Here is a 10,625-nt window from a genome sequence, read left to right on the forward strand (position 1 = left end):
AGCTCACATCCATGTAAATATCACTCCTAGATGTATGGTTGGCTAAAATTTAGAGGTGGAGTTAGTCTCTAATCATAAGAGAAGTGGGGCCTTGGGTCTTGTCTGGGTAATCAAGACAGGTGCTAACAGGGTGCTTTCCTCCTCCCTCTCATCCGCATTAGGGAAGTGGGAGTGCCCGTGGCATCAGTGCAACGAGTGCAGCAGTGCAGCCATTTCCTTCTGTGAGTTCTGTCCACATTCATTTTGTAAAGATCATGGAAAGGGGGCTCTTGTTCCCTCTGCACTGGAAGGCCGTCTCTGCTGCTCTGAACATGACCCCTTATCTCCTGTGTCATCAGAATACTGGAGCAAGATCAAATGTAAATGGGAATCACAGGTTCATGGAGAAGCAGCAAAAGAATAAATGGGTGGTCATTTCCTCCCCTCTTTATTTAAGAAAATGAAAAGAAGCAAGTAGATAATGCATTCAAAAAGAAGAGACTCCATAATGCATCCAGCCTTTGCCATCGGAACTGCCTTCCTTAAGCAAAATGGGAAACCAGTTCACAGGAAACCAGTTCACAAAGGCAGAAGCAGTTGGTGGTGTCTGACTTTTCTGTTTTGTTTTGTTGGTTTGGGGGTTCTTTTGTCAAGGGTTAAATTCCCTTGACCTTTTCTTGCCTTTTATTGTGCTTCAAACCCTTCGCAACTGGGAAAAGAGATGTCTTTGCTTTTAAAGTAAGAACAAAGAGAAAAGAAAGTTTTGTTAATGAGATCAGTTAAAGTCTAAGATATGTTCCTTGGTTGTATAAAGCAAAAGTAACCATCATTCCTTTATTTATTTTCACTTTTAGGGATTTCAAGAAGTGTAGTTAAGATAGTCTAAATAGTGTGTGCGTGTGTGCGTGCATTTCCAGTAGGAATTGGAGGAAGCCCTCTGAAAGAGGGTGTGACCACTTTTATATACCTCTTTACTGAGCAGTCTGTAGGCTAACTTCTCTTTCCCTTCCACATGTCTTTCATAGTTTTAGAGAAGGGCTCTCTGCAAGTATTAAATCTGGCCTCTTGGAAACAAACACCTCAGTGGTTTTTACCTCTGTGGTCTTAAACTAGGTGGGCTTTGTGATGTGGTAACTTTACCTTGAAAGATATATGATGATTTTTGTTGAGGAGGAAAAAAGGAATGGATGCACTCATCGATTTTGAAATGTTTGTTGACAATGAACTTTTCTGATGTTGTGCATTTATGTAAACATGAATACTCAGGCAGAATGTCACTCCTGTCCTCCTGACACTTGTGAAGGCAGCTAAAGGGAGATGCAAGGCACAAACCAAAAGTTGGATCATATAAGCACCACTTGTTTTTTTGTCCAATTTAATGTAGACATTGGTCTGACTTAAACTTAGGGCATTTCATTTTCTGTCTCTGTTTCCCTCTCCTAATCTAACATTTTTCCTTTGTCCACTTTACCAGTTATGTTTCCTGGTAAAGCTATACAAGTGAATTTTAACTGTGTTAGAATCCACCTTTTTGGTTGAGTTTCTAGTTGGGAAGAGGGGGCAAAAGCAGTAGGGGCATCCCCAAATATAAAGTTTCTATTTAGTATTACCCAATACTTAAAATTGCCTCCATTTAGTAAGGGGAAGAATTTCTATTTTTACAGGGTATATAAGCGCCACGCAAACACTTCATCTTAGGAAACACATGAGGAAAGCTCCCAAGAAAGTCAGTGTTAGCAAAAATGGTTGACTGAGATGTTTGAATCTTACAGATGCAAATATACCAGATGTCTGCCCACAAAAACTCTCTTGCATTTAATGCTTAGGAATATGTGTATTGTTCTATGAAATCATTAGTAATGTCAGACATTATTATAACACAAGACTAAATAGAAGTCTAGGGTTAGCGTGAATGAATGTTAACTTTCTCTGTGAATTTCACTTCTTACAGATGCTGGTACCTGGTAGCATTTATTTTCCCTTAAGAAGTACCTAGTAATCTTATGAACATTGGGAAGGTAGATGCTGTACCACATTCCTTCAGTTGTCTTATGTGTGTTCGTTCCATTTTCTTATCAATTTAGAGCTCTTCTCTGGAAAGAGCTATTTTGTGCCTCTTTTTTGTATAAAAAATGTGCAATTATACTGGATTTTCTCTTGTAAAAGAAAAATAAACAGCAACAGCACTACACTCCCTCTACTTAGCTCCTAAACTGCCATTTGCCTGACTACAGTAATCAATTCTGGGGTGACTTATTGGTCCTCCAGTAATTCTGTTGATTAGATATGATCCCAAAAGAGAGCAAAATAGAAAATGCTACATGCTACCAAGTCTAATTGCTACAAGTAATGTGAAATACGGCTCGTGAAAACACTAGACTTTGCTCTTGAGCAATTATACAGTTTGATGTTCTTTTAAAAAATAATTTAAGAAAATCTAACGTTTATCATACTAAATTCTTATTTTATATAGATTTATGATAAATTATGGTTTTTTAAACTTATTAACTAAGAATTTTCATTAATATTCCAAATGCAATTCTTGTTCAAACAATATCCAACATGAAATCTTATCTCCATTTTTGTTTTCAACTCAGTGCTACTTAATATATGATGACTTTTATATAGTGAGCAAGGGTGCATCGTATATACTACAGATTCCTTAGGTTGAAGCATTTTTATGCAGCTTTTTCATTGTGTCACATTTTGTTTTTATAACAGCTGTGCAGAGACTTTAAATTTTTTTTTAAGTTTTAAATGCCTAATATGATTGTTCTGTCATATCAGAAATCAAGGTAGAAAACTACAGAGCTAACCATAGCTCTACAGTCTGTAATGGTCTAAAAGTGTTTCAGTCATGCCAGTGTCAAGGGCTTCTCCTGGCACCTCTGTGGTGTTAATGTTGACCTAGTTATATGTTTTAAAGTTGCAAGTTATGAAAGCAGACAGCTAGTTTTGTGTATGTACACATGCACTGCGCTTGCCAGTGCTACACCACAGAAATATTCCAAAAGACACACTGCTTACTCATAATTTGAAGTTGGTGTGTGTTCATTTTTAAATCTGCATATGGTCAGAGCATAAGTGGTTGGTTTTTATTTTTGCCCCAAACTGAAATAACTTAAGGCAGCATAGGATAATGGTGTTTTTTAAACCTCCTGTTTATTGTTTGGAAGAAGTGACCATAAGATTTTTGGTCATCAGCACAAAGCTTCAGAAATTGTGTCAGTAAGAGGTAGAAATGAAAGCGTGGAAAACCTTCACGGCACTGCTCAGCAGAGGCAGGACTGGCCACAACAAGCAGCTGTGCAGCACCAGAAGGCAGCCATTCCCTTCTTTCATGTCAGGACTAGAGATTAGAGTCGAGATGGCTTTTATTTTTGTTTTATAAATTCCCACACTATTTTAATTCTCAGAAGTGATCTCTGGCCTAATAGACTGCATTTTGTAATCATGGAAACTTGGAGATTTCTGTGTGCTCAAGGGAGGCACATATCTGAAAACTAAAAAAATAATTGGAGAAGGGAAACTTCTGCACTACTACAGAGTATGTGTTAACATGCCTGTAGAGACTGTGTATCTGCCTGACCACAGGAAGCCCTTTGAAGATAGGACAGGCTATTGGATAACTCTTAAGGAGCTGCTTTTTTGAGTAGTTTCTTGCATGATGTGTTCTAATCAGGGTCAAACCCAAACCTACAGTTTGGAATCAGATACCCCATCTCTTCAGAATGGAATCTCTTGACTGCCCAGACCTGTTGCTTGTCTTTCCTTTCATTTTTAAATGCAAAGCTCTTTTAGCGCTCACCGTAAAGTCAAAGTGCTGCTGACCACATACAGTGTCCTAATGGGATACAAAAACAAGTCGCCTTGGAGTCCATCCAGTTTGGGAAGTTTGTATGTGGCAAGCTCCTCCATGAGGTAACATGGCATTGAAAAGTCGCTCTATGGCTGGGCATAGATTTGAATTGTTTACAAGGCTGCTGCGTGTACCACCACCACTTGTCCAAGTTGCTGCAGGCAGGAAGTGATCGGATAGAGTAGATGCCTTCAGTAATTAGACAGCTTTGTAATGAATTAACAAAGACTAAAAAGCTGGAAGTTTGTATATACCAACTTTTACCTGGGGCGGGGTACCAGGGATACTGGGAGAGAGGGGTTATAATAGAGTAAGGGAGGGGAATGTTTATTGCCACAGGTACGATGTGTCACCTTAACATTGAGACCTCTGCCTCATTGAATTCAGGTTTTTTAGGTACTTGAAACTCTTCAGATTCTCCTTCTTTTAGTTTCTTTTTAAAACTTATGAAGTAGAAAGCATTGTTTTGTATACTATTTTAAAAATAAATAGCTAGTCTCTTGCCCTCTTGAACTTGGATTAAAGACAAAGTTCTGCAAATGGGAGCTCATGTTAATAGCTGATGTGTCACATTTATTGTGTATCTTTGAGGAAGAGACTCCTGCATGAGGTATCAGCATTTTTATGAATATGTATGTTCTTTATTTTGTCATTTTGTCAATCCCATCCCCAAGCACCTCTCAATATATGTCTGTGTAGGGAAAAAATATTGCTCTTATGTTACACTCCTAACATGCTGTGTATTAAGTTTGTGTTTAAAAAAAATTTCCATTATTTGGCTTCGTGTCAGTCCATTGAAAAGTGACAAATTTGGGCTCTTCTGGCACACATGTATGAAGGAGGAGAAGAAGAGAATTATCAGTCCTTCAGTAGACTCCAAAAGTCATTTTACTTCTGGTAAAAAAAAAAAAAAAAGGAAAATCGTTGCCAAAGTCATTATTCAGTACTTAGTTTTCCTGTGATGTCACTCCATCTAATGGATGAAAAAACACCCTCAACTTCCCTGTCCCCTTCTGTGCCTGCCACAGACTCCTGATGTGTGCAAGTAAGTTGAAAGTGTCTGTCAGATGGCATATACAAGGTAGGAGGTATTTATAAGGTATTCTTGTCAGTTAGAAGTGGGCTGGATAAATTTACACTTTTTGTTGTCATTATTTTTCTCTCATTTGTTCTGTTACATATTCTGTGTTAACAGAATCATATTGGCTATAAATACCAAGATGCTAAATGATTACAACTGTCTAAAAAGACCATCTTTTTCATACACAAGGGTTTGTGTGTATTTGGAACTGACAGAATCATTTGTGCCCATTGGAGTGACACTGCACAACACACACATATACCTACAGATTCCGTTTCCATTTTATGTTTAGATAATGGCCTTTGTAGATTATTTCTGTATTTTGTTTATCTGTAATACACTTTGTAGACCCTGTGAAATGTTATTTTGCCTAAATCACTTGAGACTTGAGTCTTTAAATAACAAAGCATTGATATTCATTAAAATCAGTCTCTAGTTTCTGTGACTTGGCTAACTCTTGACACTAAAGGATTAGTGTTGTTAATTGTCCCTGGGGTGTTCACTAGGGCGTTACTGTATTATGATTTGATGTTGCCACATAGACTTCCAGATATATAGTATTTTGAAGATTCTGTTGATTGACCTGTTTTCTTGCAAAGTGTGAAATGTGCAAAGCTTGGATAACCTGTATATAGATAGCTTGTTGACTAGTTATAGTGCACTTAGGACTGCCTGTGATATTTAAGCTGCTTTCTGATGTGTGTGCTGGTAGGGACATAATTTTTGTACATTATATTTACTGAGATGTTTCCTTTTTTATTTTGCAAACACTTTGGATTTCAAATGTGTTTTCTGCTTCTGTGAGGATTAATTTGGAAAGGTTTTTAATGACATTCCACTAATTTTAGATTTTGCTTGAGATTGACTTCAATAAATTGTCCTGTATGTTCCAAAGTAAATATGTGGGCTTGTTCTTTACTTTTACTGCTACAACTCACTGGGCAGGAGGCCATCATGGGTAAGGGGCACAAAATGGCACAACACGTCCAATCTCAGCCCGTTTTTCTTCCTGCAAAATGCTGCAGTGCTGCTGGAAATGTGGATCTTTTAAAAACTGGGTTTTCTCTTTTGTTTTCATAGAGGCTAGTCCTTACAGAGTGGTTGCGCCTTCAGCCCACTGGTTTGAGCCCCACAGGCGACCTGCTGCTTGGCCGGACACTGGGGGGAGCCAGAGGACGCACCGCTCGCTGTCGTTGCTTTTGCTGCCGAGGCCTTGAGAACCGGCAAAGCTGCCAGTCCTACTTCCTGCTTCCTTGAGGCCGAAGGCCGCGGCTGGTGCGGCTCCCTCCCGCGGACGCTGCGCTGCAGGAGCGGGACCGGGACCGGGACGGGGACGGGGATGGCGAGAGCGGCCGCGGCCCTCGGGGCCGAAGTGGGTGTGCGGGTGGCGCTGTTTGCGACCTTCCTGTGAGCACGTTCCCGGGGCGTGGGCGGTGGGCCCTGGGCGGCAGGGGCCCGGGACCCCGCCCTGTCCCCTCCCTCTCTCCCTCCGCAGGGTGACGGAGCGGCTGCCCGCCTTCCAGAGGCGCATCCCGCCGGAGGAGATGTGGCGCTACCGGAACCCACTCGTGGAGGCCGAGTACTTCCCCGCCGCGCCCACGTTTGTGCGTGGACACGTGGTCGTGGCGCGCCGCCCCTCCCCCACACGCCCACCTTCCCAACAGCGCGGGCTTCCGCGGTTACCTGCGGTGCGTTCCGTCCTGCAGGTCATTGCATTCCTCTCTCCACTGTCTCTCATCTTCTTGGCCAAGGTCCTCAAGAAGGCGGACGCCAGCGACAGCAGACAAGCCTGCCTGGGTAAGCGCAAGCCCTTCCTGCGCGGGGGCCCTTCCTGCGCGGGCCCTCGTGTCACTTAGGCGCTGCCTGGCTCAGGCAGGCGGCCGGCCTCCTCCTGGGCGGACGGCACCGACACTTCGCTCTGGTTTGCAGCTGCCAGCCTTGCCCTAGCTCTGAATGGTGTCTTCACCAACACGATAAAACTGATTGTGGGGAGGTAAGTGCCCAGTTAGCTGCCCCAGCCCTGCCTCAGGACAGATGGGGAATGCCACTGTCATACATGTGTCACAGCCTCTCCTCTCCTTACTCACACGTCCTCTCCTCTCCGTCCCGCTTCTGTCCTGGAGATGACAGCAAGGCTCTTTCCTGCCTGACAGCATTTCCCAGAGCACAGCCTTTGGCCCCAGGGCCTCTGAAGTTGCTGAAGTTGTTTGCTGATTGCCTCAGAGTGTAATAAGCTGGAATGACTTGTTTTTGTTTCTACTTTTTAAGTGTGGGCTATGGAACTAAGGCTTTTTAAGTGTAGCGAATATCCTAATCCAGTTACATTATCTTGTCTGGGACACTGTATGACCAACAGCTGACAAGATTGTTGACATCTAATACAACTGTGAAAAATTTTCTGTTAGTGTGAGTGACGTATGCTCAAACCATGATTTTCTTTCAGGCCACGCCCAGATTTCTTCTATCGCTGCTTCCCAGATGGGCTAGTCCACTCTGACTTGACGTGCACAGGGGACAAGGATGTGGTGAATGAGGGCCGCAAGAGCTTCCCCAGTGGACATTCCTCATGTATGAGTTTCATATTTCTGTGCTTAATTTTTCATTACATTTAACCTAGGAGGCTTTTAGGGGTGGGAGCATCTGACTACAGTTGTTCTTATGTCTAGAAATTACTCTAACGTCTTGAAATTGGCTCACAGGCCGGAGCCTTGAGTGTTAGTATATTCACGAGGTCTGCACATTTTATTATTGTTATTAATTACTTGCCTAGCTCCTCCTTCTACTAGCTGTTAAAACACCAGCCTTCATTGAAGAGTTACTGTGTGTCAGGTGCTCCAGAGCACTTTAGGTTCTTACCTCACCTACAGCTCACAATAGCTCATTGAGGTCCATATTATGTTCTTTTATGATTCCCACTTTAAAAAGCAGAGAAGTAACCTACCCAAAGTCATGTAACTTGTATTCCAAAAACTATTTTCAGGTAAAATATTATTAAATTTAGGACACAAAATGAAGTCCTTCATTTTCCCTTTATTTTCCTTTTTTCTCATAACCAATGTCAGAGGCATAAAAGAAATGGAGTAAAACGCACTCATATTCGCCTAGCTTCCTATTTGGAGATGAGTGATGTGGTTTCCAGTAAAAGATACACATTACTTACAGGTTTTCTTTGTTCTAGTTGCATTTGCTGGTCTGGCCTTTGCATCCTTCTACCTGGCAGGGAAGTTACATTGCTTCACACCAGAAGGTCGTGGGAAATCTTGGAGATTCTGTGCTTTTCTGTCACCTCTACTTTTGGCAGGTGTAATTGCACTATCCCGCACCTGTGACTACAAACATCACTGGCAAGGTAAGCCCTGGAAGCTTCCATGTTTCATTCATTTTATCCCTAGAAACTGGCAAAAAGAGGCTGCTTATTCACTAATTTTTAAGTATTTGTTGAGTGAAAGAACAAATGAGTATGTAGATGGTCTGAGTTCTGTACTTAGGCATATGTAGCTGTATGGAAGACAAAAGTTAACCTCTTAAAGTGATTACCAAATGGAACATTTAATTTTTCAAGCATCATAAGATGAAATTAAATTGAATCTAATTAAAAATTAATTTAAGGCAGGCACAAGGGTGCCAACCTGTGATCCCAGCACTTGGGAAGCTGAGGCAGAATTGTGAGTTCAAAGCCTGCCTGGGCTACATAGAGACCCTGTCTCAGGAAATAAGGAAAGAGAGAGAGAGAGAGAGGAGAATGAGAATGAGAATCTTCAAAGAAAAGCCACACACAGTCCCCCAAAACACTGGCCGTACTGCCCAGAGGTTTTCCTTAGGACCTCTGTTAAAGGATAAGCAGAGGCGGGAGGTGTGTTTCAAGCAGTGCAGCGCCTGCCTAGCAGGCCCAAAGCCCTGAGTTGAAACCCCAGTTCCAACCTCCCAAAACTCCAAAAAAATAGGAAAGAGAGGCAACTCTTGAAGTTTATTCCTTCCTTCCCCTAGGGAAGTGATGGGGTCTCGCTACACTAGCCTTGAATTCATTATGGAGCCTAGGCTGGCCTCAAACTCAGGACCTTACTGCCTCTGTCTCCAGAGTGTTGGGATTCTAAGCCTATGCCATCAGCCAGGTCTCCTGAAATGGTTAGAAGAGATAAATGAATACAGTGGCCTGAACCTTTATTATTGTTCTGAATTTTAAAATTCTGATTTAGTCCATATTGAATGTGCCTTATTTTATTAATGAAAGATTTGTTTGATTTGGTGTTTAGAGAACAATCTGAATGATAAGCCTATAACTATAAGATAAAATTAAGAAAGCCTAAAGAAACCGTAAATCTGAAATTGAGGGTTTGGTTTTGTTTTTCCCCAGCCCCTACAAGTAAGAATAACTTGGAGGGCCAAGTCCTTTACACTGTGGAGTGTCTCGATATGGTTTTGGAGTCTAATATGAACAAGATATGTCCTCTCTCCTCAGATGTAGTAGTTGGATCCATGATTGGAGTGACATTTGCCTATGTCTGCTACAGGCAGTATTACCCTCCTCTGACTGACGTAGAATGCGATAAACCATTTCAGGACAAACATACACTTCCCACTGCACAGAAGAAGCCAGGTGATTCTTGCTGTTTGGATATTTAAAAGTTGAATCTATCTCAGAGAATACGTGAATCAACCTTTGGGTCATGCACAAGACAAGGACTTCTTGCTTTTTTACCCTTTCCAAGGTACAAGTGAGGACACAGCCAAGCTGTATTCTGCCCTGCTTCCCACGGATCTGTGTTATGAGGAGTCGGGGTTATTTTCCACTATCATATGCCACCGATTTTGGTAAAGGGACAGTTCCGTGGTTTCCCAAGATCTATGCTTTTACATTTAATTTAAATGCCACTCTTGGAAGAATCTTTTCACAAAGACTGCACAGCCCCACATTATCCTAAAAGCTACAGTTAATTACTGAAACTTAACTTCTGTTTCTTATAACTCAAAAATCTTAAAATTTAGGGCCTGACCAACTAAATTACTTTGATTGTTTACTTTCTCTAGTGACAATTCCAGAAAGCCTTAAATGAGAGAATGTCCAATTTTGATTAAGTTTCCATTGTTACACATCTTATCTGAGTTCAGCCATCTAGTATTGCTGTCCAACTGTGGTCATAAAGAATTTGTTGAATTACTAAGAGAACACAATAAAAAAAAGAAAATGGCCAAGAGTGTGATTTCAGCTCATAACCGATGATTGTTTCCACCTCATGGAGCTCTTGCCCGAATTCAACTCTTTCCTACTACGGTAGGAAAGAAAATTTACTGACATCATTATGTGGAGGACAAATCAATCTTACTGTCTGTTTGTCACAAGGAGACATAAGGAACAATTATAGGATATCATGAAAACTGGTGGACCTACAGCTACCTTTCTCTTTATTGTGATTATAATTTAAATATGACTGTCTTACAGAGTTCTGCCTATAACACAATAATGCATTTTTCTCCTTAAGTAAACCTGATATTCAAATAAAATGAATGTGTTGGGGTTTTTTTTTTTTTTGCACTTAGACGTACCATTCAGGGGCTGAAGGTAAACAATGAATTCCCCATTAGACATAAGTATTTTAAACTTACTTTAGTAATACATAGAGGAAAAGAAAATCATTACTGTATTAATGTTTTTGGTGGAACTGGGGTTTGGAACTCAGGGCTTTGTGCTTGCTAGGCAGGCCTCCA

General features: G+C 41.3%; 2 protein-coding genes across 7 annotated transcripts in view; both read left to right on the top strand.

Moving 5' to 3' along the window:
* Nsd3 (nuclear receptor binding SET domain protein 3) overlaps positions 1-5,818 on the top strand; it is a 110,712-nt gene extending 104,894 nt beyond the window's left edge. For all 3 annotated transcript variants that reach the window (XM_020167547.2, XM_020167548.2, XM_020167549.2), the window contains one exon: positions 162-5,818. In XM_020167547.2, coding sequence (XP_020023136.1) covers positions 162-403 — 242 coding nt within the window. In that variant the 3' untranslated portion in view covers positions 404-5,818. The remainder of the gene's footprint in view (positions 1-161) is intronic.
* A 130-nt stretch (positions 5,819-5,948) lies between these two features.
* Positions 5,949-10,421, top strand: Plpp5 (phospholipid phosphatase 5). 4 transcript variants are annotated; one of them, XM_074054638.1, is made up of 8 exons: positions 5,949-6,326; positions 6,415-6,523; positions 6,626-6,716; positions 6,849-6,912; positions 7,363-7,487; positions 8,098-8,268; positions 9,274-9,516; positions 9,629-10,421. In XM_074054638.1, exons 1-8 carry the CDS (start codon positions 6,259-6,261, stop codon positions 9,733-9,735), a joined length of 978 nt encoding a protein of 325 aa, XP_073910739.1. In that variant the 5' UTR covers positions 5,949-6,258; the 3' UTR covers positions 9,736-10,421. The 4 variants fall into 4 exon arrangements, with proteins under 4 accessions (XP_073910739.1, XP_073910741.1, XP_073910738.1 ...); XM_074054640.1 differs by having other exon boundaries at positions 9,379-9,516; XM_074054637.1 differs by having other exon boundaries at positions 6,415-6,716.
* The last annotated feature ends 204 nt before the right edge of the window (positions 10,422-10,625 follow it).

This window comes from Castor canadensis, chromosome 14 (assembly GCF_047511655.1).
Source record: "Castor canadensis chromosome 14, mCasCan1.hap1v2, whole genome shotgun sequence".
In the NCBI taxonomy this organism is placed as follows: Eukaryota; Metazoa; Chordata; class Mammalia; order Rodentia; family Castoridae; genus Castor; species Castor canadensis.

Coding starts and splice junctions, on each gene's coding strand:
- Plpp5 (XM_074054637.1), top strand. CDS start 6,259: ATGGCGAGAGCGGCCGCGGCCCTCGGGGCCGAAGTGGGTGTGCGGGTG. Junction 6,913..7,362: donor ATAAAACTGATTGTGGGGAG/GTAAGTGCCCAG, acceptor ATTTTCTTTCAG/GCCACGCCCAGATTTCTTCT. Junction 8,269..9,273: donor CTACAAACATCACTGGCAAG/GTAAGCCCTGGA, acceptor GTTTTTCCCCAG/CCCCTACAAGTAAGAATAAC.